We start from the raw sequence: 21,725 nt of genomic DNA on the forward strand, positions 1-21,725 counted from the left end.
TCACTCTTGAATGTTGGAGGTGCTTTCACTCTAGTGGTAGCATGAGGCTGAGTCTACAACCCACACAAGTGGCTCAGGTAGTGCAGCTCATCCAGGGTGGCACATCAATGCGAGCTGTGGCAAGAAGGTTTGCTGTGTCTGTCAGTGTAGTGTCCAGAGCATGGAGGCACTACCAGGAGACAGGCCAGTACATCAGGAGACGTGGATGAGGCCGTGGGAGGGCAACAACCCAGCCGCAGGACCACTACCTCCTTGTGCAAGAAGGAACAGGAGGAGCACTGCCAGAGCCCTGCAAAATGAGCTCCAGCAGGCCACAAATGTCAGGCCCTCATACCACCCTCATGAGTCGGTTTCTGACTGTTTGAGCAGACATGCACATTTGTGGTCTACTGAAACTCATTTTGCAGGGCTCTGGCATTGCTCCTTCTGTGCCTCCTTGCACAAAGGAGGTAGCGGTCCTGCTGCTCCTCTCCTGGTAGCGCCTCCATGCTCTGGACACTACGCTAACAGACACAGCAAACCTTCTTGCCACAGCTCGCATTGATGTGCCATCCTGGATGTGCTGCACTACCTGACCCACTTGTATGGGTTGTAGACTCAGTCTCATGCTACCACTAGAGTGAAAGCACCACCAGCATTCAAAAGTGACCAAAACATCAGCCAGAAAGCATCAGAACTAAGAGGTCTTTGGTCAGCACCTGCAGAACCACTGCTTTATTGGGTGTGTTGTCAATTGCCTATAATTTCCACCTGTTGTCTATTCCATTTGCACAAAAGCATGTGAAACTGTCAGTGTTGCTTCCTAACAGGACAGTTTGATTTCACAAATGTGTGGCTGAGTTACATTTTGTTTAGGGGTTTATTTTGAGCAATATATATGTAGTGGGGTAGTGGTCCCTCAAGAAGTGGGTATACTCGTTTTTTGGCTTTTTTTTTTTTTTTTTTTTTTTTTTTTTATTAAAATAGTGGCAGTAGGCATCTGGCTGCTAGACATCTATATTCAGGCTAAAATTATGGCAGCTGTGGGCTTTTTTTTAAAACTCTTTGTAGAGTGGAGCTCATCAGGCCAAGTAGGAGCACCTGGCCAGGCCTCCTTGTGGCAGCATGTGTTGATTATAGCCCAATGATCTTTCCTTTCCATCTTCCCTGTTCGTTTTGGTTGCAACTCTGCCTCGTACCACTTCTTTGTTATGGCTTTTGAGCCAGGTCATGACAGATTCCATAAAACCAGCAAGCATGAGACATGTGGTATTAAAAGCTTAAGTTTTATTAAAACAAAATTCACACATAAAAAATGGTCTGTCCATTTAAGTCACTCCTGCACATGGAGTATTCTGACTAAACGGCAGACAAACTAGTTCTTACTTGCTGCCTGTCAGTACAGTCTCTGGAGAGGTCGGAGGTAAACTTAGGAGAGGCCGTTCCATCTCCGGCTCTTTGTTGTGGCAGAAATGACATACCCATCCAGAGGGCAGCAGTTTGAGGCACGCAGGATCTGGTCCACACAGTCCATGTGGAACTGAAATGTGTGATTTTTGTTTTAAGCATTTACTAATATTGTTTAGAAGATTATGCAAACACTCAAATTTACCTTGTGAAAGCAGGGTAGAGTTCGAACAAGCTGACCCAAGCTGAAACTCCTCAGACAGAGTCGACATTGTTGCCCTTCATCTAAGAGACGAGACCTTGATCTCACTCTGAGGGCTGGCAGGCCCTCCAACACGCTGTCCGATAAAGGATCTTCAACTGCTGCAACGATGCTGAGGAAGAGATGAGGAATACTTAACACTTAATACTGAGCAATGTGTAGAAAAGTATGCATCAGGGACCAAGCAGTAAAGCCATGAGAACATGTCAATCATTTCAAAACCTGGGCTTTTATTGCTCAAAAAATGCATGCAAATACTCAGTGTCCCTTTAACAAATTAAACTCAAGTAAAGAAAACTGACCTCACACAAAAGACAAATAAAACATAACTTGTATTGTGCTTCAGCCAAAACCAAATGAGAGGGGAAAACAAAATGGCTCACAATAACCAAACAAAAACCTAACCAACCAACCCCTCCAATTATCCAGCAGCACAGAGCCTGATGAGCCAGCATCCAGATTTAATGCTCCTCAGCCATTTGCCACGCCTTTTATCACAGTACGTGATGTGGAAATGTGAATAACTTACACATGTCCAGGCTGACTGGTGGCTTCCCTTAGTTCCCCTGATGAGTCTTCCCCAACCAGGAGCCACTGGTTTGACCTTTTCTGTTTCAGGTTCAGATGGTAATGGTCAAACATTGATGTCATTATGAGCATACAATGTTCAAACCATTAAAATGTTTTTGTGGGAGTTGTGTGAACATTAACATGACAATTCACTGAAAGCTGAACTCTAATGACTTACCGTTTTTGAAGCCAGTGGATGCTGAGAGTGGCAGCCCCTCTTTACACATTTTCCACACAGATAAAAATAACTGCAGACTGTGCATCTGGACAAAGACAAATTCCAGATTACAGCTGAAAATGGAAATTCACTTAATTTTTTATGTTCAAAAAGCTCAAACCCGATAGATTCTACAGGATAGCACCTGTGGTTTCAGTTAAACTTGTTTTGGTGCAGACAAGCTGCACATTCAGTGACAGTTTTACTGCTGCAGATTATTCTGAAGCTTTTTCATCTGTTGCCAAGGTTAAAAAAAAAGTGTGGTAAGAGAACGAAGCTTGTATAATTGGGTCTATCAGCTAAAATGCTTCAGTCTGAAATGTTGGGCTGCAGGCAGCTTGTAAGAGGAGAAGAAATCAGGGCAGAGTTGTGCCGACTTGTTATTCCCCTTATGTCACATCAGCTTTCTTAAAAAGATGTCATTTGATTTCTTACAAAAGTAAACTCATTTGTGGCCTACAATTACCGACTGTAAATAGTCATCAATATTTAATTTAATGGAGCAGTCTTAGAAAAAGTATTTAAATCAGTGCCTGCTTTTAAAACAGAAGTCATGTTGATCCAGATTTGAGAGATGGGCTGCTATTATGGGGAAAGGGCTCGCCAAAGACTCAAAGCTGAACTTCCGAGAACAATCATATGTTTTAAACTTGCATAAAAAACAGTGAGATGTAATCAAAACAAGCCACTTGAAATGGGCTTCTGTTGCAACAGAATCTGTATAGAGTATTCAGTATTCCACATTTTGCTTCACCTAAAACATTTGATAAGAATCTTTAATAGCACTGATAGCCTCATCCTAAAATTGTGAAATAGGCAGGACTTCCTCACAATGAGTAATCTTTACCTTCTTTATTGAATATTTATGAGTGTGTGCGGTGAAGAAACATGCTTAAAAAAAAGCAATAAAAAAAATTGAATGTGTTAACTTAAAGGAAGTAAAATGCCCAGAATGAACAGGGTCATACTATAGTTATGACTGTGAGCTTACTTGAAACATCTGCCTGTGACGGGGCAGACCTGGCAGCTGTGGCATCGCACCCCCAGGTGTCTGTCTGGTCTCTCCCTTTCAGCTCTGGTGAAGAGGTTTTGAGAATTTTTCACCTGCTCCAGGAGTACCTTTAATGAGCTGAAGCTCTTCCTGCACAGAGGGCATTTTACCATCTTCTGCACGTCTGAGAGGTTTTGGTAATTTGCCCACAACTTCATGCACGAGATGTGCATGTTGTTGCCACAGCCGAACCTGGGACAAACAAGGACAGCATGTGTGAGCACAGGAAATCAGTCAGCAGAATGCTGAAACAGTCCTCTTCCATGGCTACCTGGTCATTTAAATATAATTTTATTACATCCAATGCTGCACTGGCAGCTTCCTGAACAGCTTGGTGAGCTGAGGAGGGACCAATAATTCTGCATCGGGTCATGTTCTGGTCAGCATGGCAATAAAAGTTAAATTAGAACTTCATCCTGACACAATGACAGTGTGAAAGCTCAACCCCAACACACCTGCAATAGGACACCGGCTGTTTTTTCTGCAGCAGCTCCTCTTGACAGATAGGACACACATCCTGGGCTTGAATCTCTTTCCGGCAGACGCGTCCAACCTCCTGGCTTGGGCCTGGTTGGCTCAGGGTCCCAGAAGCAGAGGAGGGGTCAGCATCTGTCCTCTGGGCTTCGAAACAGTGCACACCCTGGAGCAACTCCAAGAGCTGCCTGTCCATAAGTCCAAGCTGTAGCGAATCTAAAACAGATATTTTTAACATGTGTGTCAACAAGAATATAAACAGAAGGATGGGGCAGCTCTTTGAAATGACTTTTTTTTTTTTTTTTTTTTTTTGAACTACAGCAAATGCAGCGGAGTTCAGCCTGTACACTAATCAGAATAATAAATTTAAAAAAAACAAACAAAAAAACCGCAATCCCATTACATAGTCAACTATATTCCAACAGTTTAGGTCCCATTTCCACTTTACTCTGCAACAGCTACATGATAAAACAGACAAATTTACAAGAAACACCTTGTATGGGTCACCGTGATGATGTGTAGGTCATAAAAACTCAGAATGTATGCATCATTCATCTACATAAATGATGTTGCAGCCAAGATAATCCAAAATAACAAACCCAGGTCAGTCACGGTGAGGAAGGAGATCACAGCAATGTTTAGGTTCAGAACACCTGTGACTATAAATCATGCAAACTGAATAAATATGATCATTAGAAGTGCACCAAATATCCATTTCAAGCTCTTCCAAAAGTTATTGTTAACAGTGTTTGGAAACTAATAAAACATTTTTGTCTTGAGGTCTGAAAAAAACTTCTGATTCGCTGTCATTTTATTTTACAAATCTTAACAGAGTCTGGTTTATTAGAAAGTCTATATAATCATTTTTTAAAAAGTCTATTAACGCATACTAGAAACTTCTGCAGACACGTTCTGAATGAATAGTGTGTTTATATCTGCTTTACAGTAACAATGAGGTATGAAGACCAAAATTATGCACCAACTTCACGCAGTGTTAAAGGAGGAAAAAGCTGTGAAGTGGAATTATTTTGTTTTTCTCCCCAGCCTTGGGACACTTCCGGACAGTGACAACTCTAGACATACACATTACTGAGGTATTAAAGGGGTTTGGACCACAAAGGTCAAAGTTTGGAAAATGACATAGTAAATCTTTAAGGAAAAGTTTCAGCTTTCTGAAGGTCTCAACATTCCCCCCCCGGACATTAGCTGCTTTATCGCTCATTTTCGGTCCATTCCTCGTACTAGACTATGTATGATATGCTTAATGCTGTTGTCTCATTTTTCCAAAGCTGCTTTAAAGCTGAAAGTTTCTATGATAAGGTTTAAGATCATTCAATAAAGCTCACATTTCAATATATTTAACTTAATAGAGCAAATAAAATAACTGAATCAAAACTCAACATGCACACCGTTTTTATGCCTTTGTGTTAATTGTAAACAAATAAAATGTATTAAAAAGGTATTTAAAACAACTTACACTCATGCTCTCTAGGTAAGCCAAATTTACACAGTAAAACCCTGGAATGACAATTGAGAGCACACATCAAAGTAAACATTAAATATTTTTAGTTTTTCCAAGATTCAAAACTAAAATATATTCCACACATTGTTACAGAATATGAATTTAAACAACAAAAAAGGCCAAAAAGTGTCAAATCCATTAAAAATCAAGCAGTGTTTGATACATGGTTGGGGGGCTCATTTTGAAAATCTGTATTAAATAAATTCAATATTCTTCATGAGACACTGATACCAGCAGATGTGTTTGCACAGCTCCTGCTTCCTGACGAATATGGGACAAGTGCATGTATGAGGGTCACCGAGGTAGACCTGAAGGACATGAACAAGAGAACATGCTGGATATGAATCATCCTCTGATGTGCGAGCAGGATTCACACGGGATGCAACAACATTTTACCTTAAAATTTCGGGTCTCTCCATTTTCTCCGAGCAGGAATGCCGTCGGGCCATAGGACTTGAGCAGGAGCATAACAGTGCTAAGGGCTTGGTCTTGACTGTCCCTCAGTGCAACGCTGGCAGTTGACCTCCAGGCAGTTTTCCTGTACATCTTATCACTGCACGGTTCAGACCTCTGGCGATATTAAAACAGAGCTACAAAGAAAGGATTGGTTACTGATAAGGACGAACAGCCTTCAGAGGCACTTAAGTTTTAAGCCATGTAAAGCTACAATTCCTCCCTACCACTTGACAAAGGGTTTCACATTAAAATTACATAAAGGCTCGTTTAGAATAAATACATGTATGTTAAATTAAACAGTAAAAATAAAAAAATTCAAACAAAACTTGAAATTCAAGTTATGTTGCTTACTGCTGAAGATATAATCAGGCTAATTTACTAACTTGCGATTAAAACTCTCATAATGGAAGGTTTGAACAAACAACTTAATAAAAAAAAAAAAACATTTTCTAACTTTTGAAAAATGTCAATTCGGTTGTTTCATTCATGTTTTTATACATGTTTACCTGTTTCGACACACCTGGCCCAAAATAACCGGATTTCTCCTCCAACAGTTGGTCTAACTTGGCACAAACTTTTTAATGACTAATTAATTGAATTCAGGTGTGTTGCAGCAAGGAACCAGCTCAAACCAGTATGCCATTGGCCCTCGAGGATTGTAGCTGGGCGTCCCTGACGGTGAACCATTTACGGGTAGGTAGTTCCCGCCAGCCAGGTGGTTCCCGTCGTCGGCGACCGAACCCGTGGTCAACCGGACTCCGTGGACAACCGGATCTGCAGCGGTCGCTTTGCAGACCGACGGGAAACAGATCATGTAACCATAGTGACGTGGAAACGTTTGCTATGAAGCTTGTTGCCAGCAGAGGGCGACATTGCTATGGGAACTTCTTTCATGAATAATGAATTCTACAATTATAGTTTAAAATCATCAGTTTTTTTCTTTTTTGAACAACTTAGAAAGATCAAATAGAAAAATGATAGATTATACTTTATTACTAAGTGATTATTCAATTCCAAAATGGGGAATTATAGTATATTTCTCTATAGATAATTGATGTAATTTATGAGTTGATATAATTTGGGTAGAAAAAATTATTGCTGTCCTCCTTTCTATGTGTCAAAATTGTATATTATTTTTTTTATTAGATTATGACTGATGATTTGTTGAAATCATTGATCTAATATTGATAGATGTTTACTGTCATGTAAATATAAAGAAAATCTTTAAACATTTGTGACTCAAAATATGACTGTTCTATATCATATGTTTATATTACACTTATAGATAAGCTCTGGGTTATTGATTAAACATGTTTTGTAAAATTCATTATGACTCTCTAGGGATGTCTCCACAAAAGGTATGCATGTGATGTCATCTGCAGCCGTAGTCGGTTTTTATCAGCTCAGCTCAGTGTCGCCTCTGTCTCCTGTGCCAAACACACACACTGAAGAACTTCTCCCGAGGAAATCACACAAACAGCCTCTCATTGTTTTTATTTTTTCAGCAAAGATAAAGTCTCTGACTGAAGGATTATTTTTGCCTCTGGAATAGAATAAGCTTTATTATTTTATCTTCTTGTGTAAAAGGTAAGTTCCTTTTGATTGACAAATTCTGTCTGGGATCAGGTCAAATTAGTTTTTATTTTATTTTGATTTTAATGCTGAATTGAACTAGAAAATTTGAATTGAAAGGTTAAGACATCAGCCACTGTGTAAAGTCATGTGACTAACTCACATTTCTTTAAAATTATGTACAAAATTTCCCAGTTCTGGAAGCTCTGGAAACAAAACACCTGAAAATCAGTCTCAGATAATGACAAAAAACTGTTTTTAAGTGGTGAAGAACATCCACCAATCGCTTCTAAAATCAGGTATTTTACTGGAGAAGTCTGCAAATCTTTAGCTTGATGCATTTATGCTTCGAAGCATTTAAAGAGTTCATCTGCATGTGGAATATGCAAGATGTTCTTCTGAACTGAGTTATCAGTACGAGATACAAGGCTTTTTGACATTTTCTTGTGTTTTTCTCACCACAATCAGGAAGCCATCTTTAAATGCAGACTTTCCGGAGAAATTTGGGTTAATTATGAAGTTTTCAAAGTCTCAAAAAGTTAGACTCATTTAGTTTATATACATATGTAAACAATTCCACCCTTTCCCCATCATATGGTGTCACTTCAGTGCAAGAATCAATGCTTACTAGAATTTTTAAATACTTTACATGTGCAATAAAATGAAACGGCAACAGTAACACAAAAAAAGGAGGATATGCTCCCTAAAACCTAATAACTTCCCAAATCAAGCTGCAGTCTTTTGTGAAAGTATTGAACCAGCCCACATTTCTGTATATTTTACTTCCAAACAGCCACATTTTGTTGTATTATCTAAAGTGGTCTTGAGGAGTAGTCCATGCTTGACATCTAACTAAAAAAAAACATCTAAAAATGGATCCTAACTCAAGCAATGAGCCTGTGTTGTGTCTACACAACAACTTAGTAAAAAGTCACATTTAAGGCATTTTTAAAAACCTATATCAATGCCAGACTGGCAGTTTAACGGACATAGAATAATATTTTTGTAACATAAAAGTAATTCCCAACTTGGTGAAAACTTACTTTATCTTAGCGTGACATGCAGTGTGTCCTTAAGACATTTGAGGAAACTGAATGTGCAGAATTAAGAAGAAATGTAATTCCAAAAACAAACTATCAGCAGCAGATAGATGGGAACTGATAGTGATGTTCTTATCAAAGAGGAACTAATCCAGCAACCTGAGAGATGTATCTGGACCCTCAGTTGTTCTATCAACTGTTGGCTGAAAACCCATCAGAAATAATCTCCATGAGAGACAATGACAAAAGGCAAAAGATATGCCAATGGCACAAGAAGTGGACTGAAAACGGTGGGCAACAAGTCTAATGGAGGGATAAATACTTCCCAGAGTCCTGATCTCAACATCATCCAAGCAGTGTGGGATCATCATGACAAAAAGAAACAAAAAGCAGCCAACATACAAAGAAGACCTTTAGAAAGTTCTGGAGGAAATCTGGATAACTGTTCCCAAAAACTACTAAACCACTTTAAAGCTTGTGTGGTTCAGACTGTGTTGAAGCTTTGAGGTGTTCATACTTTAAATGGATTTTACCCTGAAGCACCCTGACTTGACTAGAAACCTAATTTTAGGTAGTAAATGTCATCATATCTACTGCTCTAACCCCAGTCTGCAAGCTAAAGAAAATCTGTCTACATGCCACAGTTTGGAAATGAAGCTGAGATGCATCATTTACCATCTCTGCTGGGTTGGAGGCCATTTTACACATATTTCACATAAGTTTCAGTGCAGTTGACATGATAGCTTGAAAGGTGTACGTGATGCAACAGAACTCAGATAAGTCGGTAAAATATGGCCTATTTATGTCTTCTGGCTCAACCTTGGTTAAAGCTGCTCGACACACATAATGCAGCATGCAGGAAGGAAGCTGTGGGGAAAAGAGGAAGCCAAAGGGCCGAATCTGTAACCTTGACATCCAAAAAAGAGGGGGGAATAGCTTTTTAAACATTCATATCACAAATTTCTCGGTAGTTTCACACACTGTCATGTTTATATGACACCTGATAGTAGTAAAGCATAGGGAAGCACATGAAGTATGGGCTTGTTGTTGTTTTAGGGTTGGAACTGTCTTTTTTGATGTATCAGTTAACAAGAAAATAGTCAAAATGCATATTGCAAATTTAACCAAACACCATCAAAAACAAACACACAATTAAAGCTCTGAACTACTTTGCAGCGATGCAAATGTGATGCGGAGCGGGAACTTCTGTCAACACATTGTGCGCTGCTGCAGCTCAGGAAACACTTGGGGAAAAATATTTGCAGTAGTGGTGAAATTTTTCCCCGCTCTTCCAGATCCAGTAAAAATAACTCCCAGTGAATAATAAAAAATACCATCCAACTGCACAGCAATACACCACCCAGTGTGTTTTTTATAAAGTGTTGATATGTTTGAGATATATATATATATATATATATATTTTTGTATAACAACAACATGTGTTTTTTCTTTAGAAGATGACGATAAGAACACAGATGGATTTGAACATCATGTTTCTCCTGTCCCTTTGCACCCTCAACAAGGTAACCAGAGATTTATAGTTTTTTTTGTTTTTTTTTTAACTTTCTTTTTCTTGTTTTACATTATTTAACAATTTTTTTATGCACTTATTGTATGTAAAGCTGTACATTTATCCAAAAGTTCTTCCTGGCTCTGATGCAACTTCACAAAATTTAAATCAGTTCTTTATTATGAACATAAAAGCTCTGCCAAAAACTCAGTAAATCTCTGTTCTTCATCATATAAATATAAAAATAGACAAATATTTTTCAAGGACATTCCTTTAATAGCAGCTTAAAGCCACATGTGTACAATAATGGGGAGATACACTGCTTTTTGTTGCTGGAGACTTACTTTGGTGCACCAATTGTCTTTTTAAAAAAATTCCAAAGGCAATCTATTTGATCAAATTTCATTGATACATTTCACTTAAGCATAGTTTTTTTTTTTTAATTCTTGTCTGATTTTGTCAGGATACCTCAGCTCACTATCATGCCAAAATGTTCTTTTTCTGTCAGGTTTTGGGAGATTACATCTGAATCAGCACAGCTACGGAACCAATTTAGTTTTAAAAGATTTCCATATAGATGAAATTGTTGCAAGAAGTGTGTGTACATTTATACCAAACCACTGAAAATGCTGTGGCCTGTACGTGATACTGCAACAGAAATACATAAAGAAAATTTTGACATAGTGCATGCACAGGTGTGATGTAAACAAACATACAAACAAGATGTTGTTGGAGAATAGAGATATGTTTGTAGGCTCCCAATACACCAGTTTCATATGATAAAAAATCTAAACAATAATTAAAAAAGAAAAATTCAACAGAAGATACACAAAAACTCATCTGTGTATGGAATGGGACTCTTGTTTCTCTTTTCCCAGTACGCTTTACACTAATTCCTACAACCTGTTCTTACTCATACTGCAGATCAGCGTGTGTTATTAGTATCAGTATCTAACATGATGGGTTAAACATGGCATGTTCGAAACATATTTTGGTTCCTTAACTAAATTCCAGCTAAAAGTGAAATTGGAAAACAAACATAAAATGATAAAATATCACAAACCTACAGAATCTCCGCTCTTATGGTCTGCAGTTCTGTGTCTGCAAATCAGCATCCTCAAATGTCTTTTTTTAAACCATATAGATGCATATCATGTCATCATCCAACTACCTTTGTCTCTACCCAGACCGTGCAATCACTCTGGAAGTTCTGCTGAAATCAAATCAAATCAAATCAAATCAGATCAGATCAGATCAAATCAAATCAAATCAAATCAAATCAAATCAAATCAAATCAAATCAAACTTTTTTCTTGCAACCAGAAACACAAGGTGGCTCACACAATAAAAACTACTTCTGCATATAAAAATAAAACCTTTACACACCAAAGTTTTAATATAAATGCACACACTACATAACAATTTCCTTCAAACAAGCTATCCACCAAGCACCAACAACCCCGATCCGATTCTAAAAAGGCATAAATGTCCATCCTGAGTGACTGTCGTAACTGAAAGTATATAAAATTGTCAATTGAAATAAACATAAACATCTAGTCTGAAAATATCTTGGGGATCCATTTTCTATATAAATTCTATTTGTTTCTTTCAATATATATATATATATATATATATATATATATATATATATATATATATATATATATATATATGGCCTACAGTTGTGCCAGTCTGTTGTTTATGACCACAAATGTGCCAGCAATTAAGACACTCTTAAGGTAACTTAAGAGTGTCTTAAGACTCTCGACTGGGAAACTCAGACAACCACATAACAAAAGCTTCTTTAGTTGGCATTGTTTTACCTCTAAACTGAGACAGCATTGGTTTAATAGTACATTTTGATATATAAACTGTATTTTTATGTTGTTTGTTGTTGGCTTGTGTTTAATGGACTTGTGCTTGTAATAAAGGGTTTTATATTTAATTTATGACATTGTTCTGAAATACTGTTTACAAGCTAAATCATTTATTTGCTGTTATTGAAACCTAATGTTCAGCCGTGTGACACTTTTTACACATTCATGTACTGTAAATGTATGTATGTAGTTCATTGACCCTTACGCTGCTACAAGTCATCAATGTGACATTTTAAAAATAATTTATAAGCATCTATTTGAATTATATTTTCAGAGTTTCAGCTACTTGAGTTATGTATTGCTTTCTCTCCAGGGGTAGATCCAAGGGGTGGTCATAGCCACCCCACCAGACCAACTGTGGAGTTTTCAGAAAAACTACAATATTGTATTTCCAGCTAATAAATCTCACATATTTGCAATGAGGAAACTTTTAGGGCAGGTTGTTGGCCTACTATTAAAAAACATATTTACAATGAAAGACATGCTGCATCAGAGATAAAGCAGCCAGTTTAACCAGAATGAAAATAACATGAAAACTGCAGGCTTCCGTAAATACAGATATAAAAATGAAACCAGTAAAGGAAATAACATGAGTCATACTCCCATGCTTTTAGCAGCTCTTTGGAAAGATTTAACATTTGTATACTTCTTGTTAACGTCTCTATGAAAAATTACATGAATGTATCGTATTTTTGCGCAGCAGTTATGCCTGCAAGAGAGAGAGGAAGAAAAACAAAAACATACAGCAATGTTACATGCAGGAAATAAGCTTTCCTTTCCCATCTCATCCTGTATGGTCTATATAATGTTGTACATTTATCTCAGCTGCATGTGGTGGCGTCCGAAGACCAGCACCAGGATCACCCAAATCATCAGAGTGAACCTAAGTGGATGCAGGACCAAATTCCCATGGCTCAGTTCCAGTGTTTCCAGAGGATCTTAAAAGAATCCCTCAATGTTACAAAATCCAGAGGTGAGTAGTCTTGAGGGAAAGCAACAGGAACCACTACCATGTTAAAGTACTTAATTATAACAGACAAAAAAATGATTTTGTGTGTGTGTAACTATATTGGTGAACACACATGAAGTACGGATGATTATACCAACATTTTTCTTTTCAGTACTATGACATTTCTGGTACATTTTTTTTATTAGATAAATACTTTTTGCACCGTAAAGGGAAATGACATTATTAAAAAAAAAAAACAAAAAAAAAAACAAGCTGTCTGAGCAAGAAAAAGCCACCAAAACAAGAAGGTGGACAACTAATATTCAATTGACTTCTGCAATGTCACAATTTATTTCTAGTGTTGCTTTCGTTTTTACCAAGATCTTGTACTGAGTCTGACCACAGTTCAAAGCCATTTCCGTCACATCCCAAAGATTCTCACTGAAGTTCAAGTCTGGACTCTGTAGGTACCTCTCCATGTGTGGAAATAACATTTCATGCACCCTGAACCACTCTTTGACAATTCAAGCCCATTTATTGCCATCTATGAAAATGCCATGTCATCTGGGAAGAAAAACATCCAGTAATGGCATCAGCTGGTCATTCAGTCAGACATAAAATCACATAGTAAAGGGTCCATTATATAAAAGGAGATGAAGCACAATCTTTTGAAATGATCAAATAAACACATTTATTTAGGATTATTACCATAATATACTTACCATGATGCATGTAGATTTATTTACTGAGTGCAGTACTTTGGTCAAATAATTAAAAATGAATAAAACAATGATTAAAAATGCCCTTGTGAGGATAAGCGGAAATGAAAACCCCTGAATATCACCAAGAGCTTATTACTTGTAACACTTGTGTGTTCTTTGCTGTTAGCAGGACCGATGTGCAATACAACATGGGATGGATGGCTGTGCTGGGATGAAACTGAAGCTGGAGTGAAAGAACAGAGCTGTCCAGGTTATTTTAAGGATTTCGACACTCAAGGTAGGTCTTTCTGCCTTCAAATAAAATCAGTTACCATCATGTAATGTGTACAACTTTCACTAAGTCTGTTGGAAAGGTTTGAAAATATTGATGATTAAAAGATGGTAAAAACTAAAAGATTGCAAAGCAACTTCTAAATCATCAATTTCCTGTTGAGTTGAAGTCATGACAATATTTAATATAACCTGGAAAATGAGAGCCTGCTTTGAGTTTGTTTAATGACCTATAGCTCCTTGATTCTGCCATTATTTTCGTTATAAAGTGAGGCAACATGTGTGCATTTTAAAATGAACAAAACTGTAAAAAAAAACAAACAAACAAAAAAAACTATTAGAGAGACTGTGCACAGGACAATGCTGGAGAAAACTTTTATTTTCCATTATTGTGCTAAGCTAGGCTAATGACATCCTGCCTTCATGTTTACATGAAAATGTTATTTTATCTTATTCTGGTAAGACAAGACACAATTTTCAAAGCACAGTATCCAGAAAGTAAATACTAAAGCAGAATCATTGTCTCGATTTATGAATTTATTATATTTTTTTCCACACATTGTTCAAATTCAAAGGCAGTTTTTAGCTTAGGAAAAGCTTCTTTTGAAAACACATACCAGCATGAACAGTTTAACTGAGATTTACCTGGGTTGTATGTTCCTGAAGAGTGGCGAGAACAAATTTGCATATTCAGCACATCGCTGTTTTAGGTACATAAAAAGTGAAAATGCACATGCACATTATTATCATAAAAGAGATTTTTTATTTTATTTAAAGGGTACTGTGTTAATGTGATGTTTTTGTGGAGCAGAGAAATAACCTGGTTTTCCTTTACTCTGTGTATTTAGCCCATGTATCCCAAATAGTGTTAAGATAAGATAAGATAAGATAAGATAAGATAAGATAAGATAAGATAAGATAAGATAACCTTTCCATTTCACTGTTAAGCAGCTCAAACACAACATACAAAAGGCACTGAACAATAGAATAAAAAATAGGCACAAAAAACAGCATGTACAATAAATAGTAAAAAGTAAAATATAATAATAAGATAAAAAAGAAACAGTCTTTTATACACAGCCTCACCCAGGTTAGATAGGAAAAAAAAAAACTCTTCTAACCCTACTTGTCGATTCATGGTTCACAAATTCTTGGGCAGCGATGGCATCCAAAGTCTGCACAGAGACAGGCGAGTGGGGACTCAACCCGGAGAGCAACAAAACATGGACAAATTTCACCAACTGCAAAGCTAACATAATCCATCATGGGACGGTAAATAAGAAAAAAGCCCACCATGGAAAATAAAGCAGCTTTGTTGTAGATGCAGCATTACTGATCAATGAATGTCTAATGTGTTTATTGCAGGCAGCGATGACTCACTTCTACTTGATCATGATTGGTCATGGACTGTCACTTGTCTCGCTCCTCATATCTTTAGGAATATTCTTCTACTTCAAGTAAGTTGCCTTATCACCTGGAGTTAAGGTTTGAGGTATTCTCTGTTTTAAAGGTTCATTTGTGTGCCTGTCTTCTCTTCCCATTTTCGCAGGAGTCTAAGCTGCCAAAGAATAACCCTCCACAAAAACCTCTTCTTCTCATTTGTGCTGAACTCGGTCATTACTGTTGCTTGGTTCTCAGTAAATAAAGAGGATTCCGTAAGTTATCGGACTTTCAATGTTTTACAGAAAACAAAAGATCAAATTTGGAAAAGTTGGAATGCTATGAAAAATGAAAAACCATCTAATTCTTACATATCCTTTGACTTGTAATGCAGACAATCTAAAACTAAAATTCTCAATGTACGTGCTTTGTAACATTTCAGACCTGCAACACAATATAAAAAGCTGGGATGTGAGCAATTTAGTGTAAATTAATGAGTAACAATGTTTCACAATACAAGCAATTAACTGGTGTGCATAGCATCCTTGAAATATTGAATTTTTCTGAGCAAACAGAACCAGAGGATAGCAAAGACATAGGTCCCCTAGTTTGTGCAACAAAAATCCTAGAGCTGCTTAGAAATAGTATCGGAAGGGAGCTGCCTAATGCAGTGCACAAATTCACTAAATGCCTTAAGGCAAGTGGCATTTATAGCCATAGATTTGGATTCATTGGCTAATAGATTATTTTGGGTAAATCTTGTCAAGCACTTCAGTGCCAAATGGGCTTCACAAAAGTCAATCAAACCTTAACAACGAAAAAAGAAGCCTTATTGCTAATAAATTTGGACAAGGAGGAATTTGGGACAAATCGTTAGACATTGGAAATGTGTACTTTGGTATCACACCATTTACAATACTTTCTTGAAGAAAATTATCTTAATTTGCCCTGAACCAGTCCAAAAACCAGCTCGTGGAATGGTTTGTGGTTGTATCAGTGTCCTGGTACCAAACACTTCAGTGTCAAATCAAATTAAATCTAATCTAATCTAATCTAATCTAATCTAATCTAATCTAATCTAATCTAATCTAATCTAATCTAATCTATAATACACTTTTCATAAAAAATAGCCTAAAGTGCTTTACATAAAAACAATTGTGGCACATTAAAGACACATCTTCACACATCTAACAAACCTAAGAATTTGTAAAAACTGGCCTTATCATAGTCTCACTCTTTCTCACATCCACCCATGTGCATGCACGCACACACACACACACACACACACACACACACACACACACAGATGTACACACAGAACATGCTTTGACAAACCCCCCCCAACCACCACCCAAACTACAACTAACCACCAACCAACCACAACTAACCCTAACCCTAACTCACCGCCCACAGGGATATCCAAGGCTGAACATCAGGCTTGACACAGAGGAAGCAATATCTTGGTGATCTGTTCATACCAGGAGCCAGCCCACTCAAAACCACAGGAGCCCCATCAGAAGAAAAACCACCCAGATCAGGGCAGGCCAGTGGCCACCCTGGCCTTGGCTCTGTAGAACCTCCACAGCCAAACAGACAAGTCAGGTCACTGCAACAACAACCCTGCAGACCAAGCCCCAGGCATGAAAGATCCCCAAAGAGGAAAAACGCTAGAGTTAAAAATATTAAAGAGTCAGACCAAAAATGAAAAGCAAATTGAAGGAACAGGATAAAGAAAACATACCTGGTAAAACCAATAGAAGCAGAAAGCCACATAAATAAGTGGTCATTAAAAATAAAAAGGAAAACTATATTATACTAAAAATAATCAATGAATAAGGGAGAAATAAATCTATAAAGTAATGATCAAATAAATAAGCTAGAGTAAATAAGATAAATCAAGGGCAACATATGTTTACATATGGCATATATCTACATTTTCTATACAATAGCAGCTTCTCTGATAAAGGCTTGAAGAATATATGCCTACACTCTGAATGATTTTGAAATTTGGACTTTGGTTTTGTCTTTCAGGGCAGCTGCAAGCTGCTTGCGTTCATCCAGATATATATAATGAGTTGTAACTACTTCTGGATGCTTTGCGAGGGAATCTACCTTCACACCTTGATTGTTGTGGCTGTGTTTGCAGAAAAACAACACCTCATATGGTATTATCTACTGGGATGGGGTGAGTAAAAGCTTATGTTTCTGAAACCAGGCTAAATGTCCTCTCCTGTCTTTTGAGCAAATGTCATAAAATTGATTTTACAGGCTTCCCACTTGTACCGGCAGTCATATATTCAATAGCACGTCACTGCTACTACAATGACAAGTGAGTCTTTTTGATTGCCACCAAACCTTTTTGGGTATATCAAGGGTTGCCATATTAGATTTCTTACATCTCCATGCATTTACAGATGCTGGGTCAGCTCAGCAACTTCCTTGCTGTACATTATCCATGCTCCCATTTGTGCTGCATTGGTGGTAAGTAACCCCACAATGTAAATTTGATGTAGTTTTAAAACCAGACTCACAACCACTACAGACAATAATGTGTGCATTAATTAATTATCTTGAGTAAAATATCCAGAACTTTTAGCTTTAAGTATAACCTGAGCCACATTTTGACACAAATTCAATACTGGCAAGTTTTAAGAGGAAATTCAGGCTCTGTTTGGAGGATATGTAGCTGAGTTTAGGAAGTAACAATCAAACTGAATCAATACTCCCATCATGATCAAACATGGGCCAAAAGAAAACTAAGTTGTCATCACCCTGTTGGACCCATTTATTAGAGAAATTTCTGCAGGGAAATGGAATTTAACAACCTCTCTCAGATAAATGTCAAACAGGAAAAGGGAGAGAAAGATGTGCAAAGCTAACATTCTTATCTTTGTAACCAAATGTCATATCTATTTATCAGTTTTCTATAGTCCTTAAGGCCCTCAACCAGCATAAATTTATTGCATCTTTGTATATATTTGCAGGCTTGCTTTGAACAAGCATTATAAGCTAATTATTCTTACCAAATAGCTAACATGGTGCTTGCTGATTAAGTAACCCATTTATTGGACAACCTAGCTATGGCAAAGTCAAATTAAAAACATGAAAAACTTGACAAATAGCATAAATTAAAGCTTTGCCATCAATAATAAAAAATAAAAAAAAAAAAAACAAAAAAAAAAAACTACCTTTGTAGTGTTTCTTAAACAAGTTAGACGACTGAAGGACTAGCTCTTTGGCTACAAGATGGCCGACTTGGAAATGAGCAGCTTGTGGGTGTTTTATTTGCTGTGTAAACTCTCAGGCTAGTTGATTGAATATCACTTCAAATACTCTGTCAAAAGCTGTGAATCTGCATCAATTGTGCTAACTGGCTGTTTTTGACTCCAGGTGAACTTTTTCTTCTTATTGAACATCGTCCGGGTTCTCATCACCAAACTACGAGTGACACACCAGGCTGAGTCCAGCCTCTACATGAGGGCTGTGAGAGCCACCCTCATCCTCATCCCTCTGCTCGGCATCCAGTATGTTCTGCTTGCATATAAGCCACATGATCACTGGATCACTGAGATCTATCTGTACATCATGAATATCCTTATGCATTATCAGGTATGAGCATTTTCTCAATTTGATCAGCTTTTGGCTTTTGTTAATTGATCTGTAAAAGAAAATTTGTCAATGTGCTTTCTAAATGCAGGGGCTTTTGGTTTCGACGATATTTTGCTTCTTTAATGGGGAGGTGAGTTCACTTTGGCCCACAGAAGAGATGTGAGAATTTTCCATCCACTTTTCGATTTAAATGTCATATCTGATGCATGCAAAATACAAAGTTGAATATGAGTGTTTGCATCAGAAGAAAAAAACACTCTTTCTCCACTACAGGTTCAGACAGTTCTTAGAAGACACTGGAATCTGCAACGGATGCAGTTTGCAGGCACTTTCGCCAATGCTGACTTCTTCCGCTCAGCTTCTTACGTGGCATCGTCCCTCACAGAGGTCCACCGCTGCTACAGCACTGAAAGCCACATCGAGCACATTAACGGCAAGAGCTATTCAGATGTTTTCAGATCAGACAGCCCTTTTGTGTGAAGGCTGATGCTCAGTGTTTACTATTTTCCTCCCAGCCCGAAGTTGAATGTTTTGTTAGGGTTACGTGACTGGTCGTGGAAACTTTGAACACGCACTTTTTTTGTGTGCGTGTGTGTGAGTGAGAGAGTGCAGCTTCAAGAGGAAGGTATTTTGATGAGTTGTTTTTTCCTGAGCAGGTCAATGATAATCATGATTTTAAAATCAGGTAGGTAAAAGTGTTGCATGTGAAAATGCACAAAACTGTATTGAAGCTATTTAAGTCATCATTCCTTGAAGGCTACAAACATAAAATAAAATTCACTATTTTATGTTAGATTTCTTAAGTAAATGTAATTTCTTTATTTACTTTTGAACGATATGTGTGGAACACAGAGGGAGGGATCAACTTTCTCTGGAGACGACTTGTCTATTTATATATAATACAACATCATTTGTTTGGTCAAGCTTTCCATTTTCTTTTCTCTTATGTGAGATCGTTCCCAATGCTGGAGAGGCTGATTGTAGGGAGGAGTGCATGTGTTTGTACATATCTTACATTGTCCATGAATATGACATACAATGATGAAAATAATATTGATGTGTAAAATATAAATCTGTCATTTTTTTTGCGTTGTTTTTTGGTAACACCAGTTTGTTAAAACAATAAACACACTGTAATGCATTATGTACTGTTTTACTTAATAGTATTGCTTGATAGTGTTGACATTTTGAAAATAAGTAATTATGTTTTGAGAAACCAGGTTGGACACTAACCTGGTTAGTCTGTTTGTAAGAGTTTTTGTGTCTTTTTTTTTCCCATTCGACCAAAACAACTGTACAGTGAATCCAGTGTGTTTCATTAAACTATCCATTTGGATGTTCATAACATGTGGCAATATGGTCCCCTCACTTCTTACAGGAGAGAGAAAAATAACAATATATATTCCATCTTATCTGGCGACAGAGTTGCAACATCTTCATGTGTATTTTCATTTCTATATTCATAATGTCAGTCGGCCACTTTACAGTCACACAGAGAACAGAAATCAAATTTTTATGATCGTCTTTAATTGGATATTTAAACATAACCAAAAGCTATCTAATCTTTAATTGTCTAGCTTTCATGAATCATAATAAGATCTATTATTTCTTAACTTTCTGACCTTAAAACTCCACGTCCTGGACTTGTTTGATGACACATTGGCATATATCGCAAGGATTTCTAGAGCTGCTGTTCTGGAGATTCACTCCACGGTATTGTGTCACGGTAGTGTGTCTTTAGAGTCATAATATTCATGTTATTTATTCCTAAATATGAAATTTAAGATCATAACTAGATTTAAAGTCATAAGCTTCCAATTAGGTTAGCTAAAGAAAGGTTGATTTCTCAAGGCCTCATATCCATTTCTTGAACAAATACAGCTTAAATTGTTTGGTTTTTTTAATAACAAAATGGTTCTATGTTGGCTAAAAGAAATTGGAAAAATGTTTACCGTACAAAAATCTAATTGCATATATGGTTTGTAAAGAATGAAAATTCACTCTAAAAAAAATGCACATGCAAATGCATTTTTTTAAAAATTATTATTTTATAAGTTGTACAATAAATTCAAGCCGATTTAAACAGATTCAAATGTTTTACTACCTTTGCGGTCTCATCTTTAGTTCTGTTTTATTTCTGTAAAAGACAAATTGAAGAAAATGTGCCTGCATTCTCCTTCCCACAAAGTGTAATTGAGGGTGGGATTTCCTTGTTTGACCTTAGCAAATGTTTCCCCACGTAATTAATATTGTTTTCAGACAAAGCAGGGTGGGTTACTGTATGGTCCTGGTCCAGAATGCATATGCATGCTAATAGGTACACTTCGGAAGTCCCAAAGGAAAAGTGCTATATCTATCCCTGAAGTTCATCATAAATTAAGTCAAATCCCTAGAAGCTGTTAAAACACTCAACATTTCATTTTTCTCTGAAATATCTGCAGACAGAACACATGGTGATCAAAAGCACATGTGCACTGTGCGTGACCATTCACCATTGTGAGTGATATTTATGATCTCCTTGCATGCCTCACATAGTCATGAGCTCAATCCACAAAGGACTCTGGTATCTGAGGTTTTTGGACAAAACTTGCAGCATCATCACAGTAATCGTGAAATATCTCCACCCTTGTTATTTGTCCAAAACACTAAAACATTTTGCAGGACAACATATCGTGCCTTCAACCGGCATCCTCATGCATCTGCAGCACAGATGGTGTTTTATCCTGTGAAGTTTGCAGTGGTCCAGACTTTCTTTGTGATGGAGATAAAAACCAAAGGTGCAAAGGCCATATGAAAGATCTGAGCAAATATGTTTTTGTTGTTTACCTATCACGAGCACTATCCAACAAGCTACCCCTC

The 21,725-nt window shown here is 37.2% G+C and overlaps 2 protein-coding genes across 3 annotated transcripts; one reads left to right on the forward strand and one right to left on the reverse strand.

Moving 5' to 3' along the window:
* Window positions 1-1,408: 1,408 nt before the first annotated feature.
* Window positions 1,409-6,752, reverse strand: zswim2 (zinc finger, SWIM-type containing 2; the record flags this gene model as incomplete). Its single annotated transcript, XM_079264086.1, has 10 exons — window positions 1,409-1,519; window positions 1,592-1,760; window positions 2,178-2,257; window positions 2,397-2,481; window positions 3,427-3,678; window positions 3,942-4,176; window positions 5,438-5,478; window positions 5,714-5,790; window positions 5,879-6,035; window positions 6,571-6,752. 10 exons carry the CDS (start codon window positions 6,750-6,752, stop codon window positions 1,409-1,411), a joined length of 1,389 nt encoding a protein of 462 aa, XP_079120212.1.
* Window positions 6,753-7,385: 633 nt separating this feature from the next.
* calcrlb (calcitonin receptor-like b) lies at window positions 7,386-19,980 on the forward strand. Of its 2 annotated transcripts, none has more exons than XM_079263993.1 (13): window positions 7,386-7,525; window positions 10,005-10,073; window positions 12,762-12,909; window positions 13,774-13,884; window positions 15,037-15,149; window positions 15,243-15,334; window positions 15,427-15,532; window positions 17,289-17,442; window positions 17,526-17,586; window positions 17,672-17,738; window positions 18,648-18,866; window positions 18,955-18,996; window positions 19,140-19,980. In XM_079263993.1, exons 2-13 carry the CDS (start codon window positions 10,008-10,010, stop codon window positions 19,344-19,346), a joined length of 1,386 nt encoding a protein of 461 aa, XP_079120119.1. In that variant the 5' UTR covers window positions 7,386-7,525; window positions 10,005-10,007; the 3' UTR covers window positions 19,347-19,980. The 2 variants fall into 2 exon arrangements, with proteins under 2 accessions (XP_079120119.1, XP_079120120.1); XM_079263994.1 differs by having other exon boundaries at window positions 13,777-13,884.
* Window positions 19,981-21,725: the final 1,745 nt, after the last annotated feature.

Source organism: Telmatherina bonti (assembly GCF_933228915.1).
Source record: "Telmatherina bonti genome assembly, chromosome: 24".
Lineage (NCBI taxonomy): Eukaryota > Metazoa > Chordata > Actinopteri > Atheriniformes > Telmatherinidae > Telmatherina > Telmatherina bonti.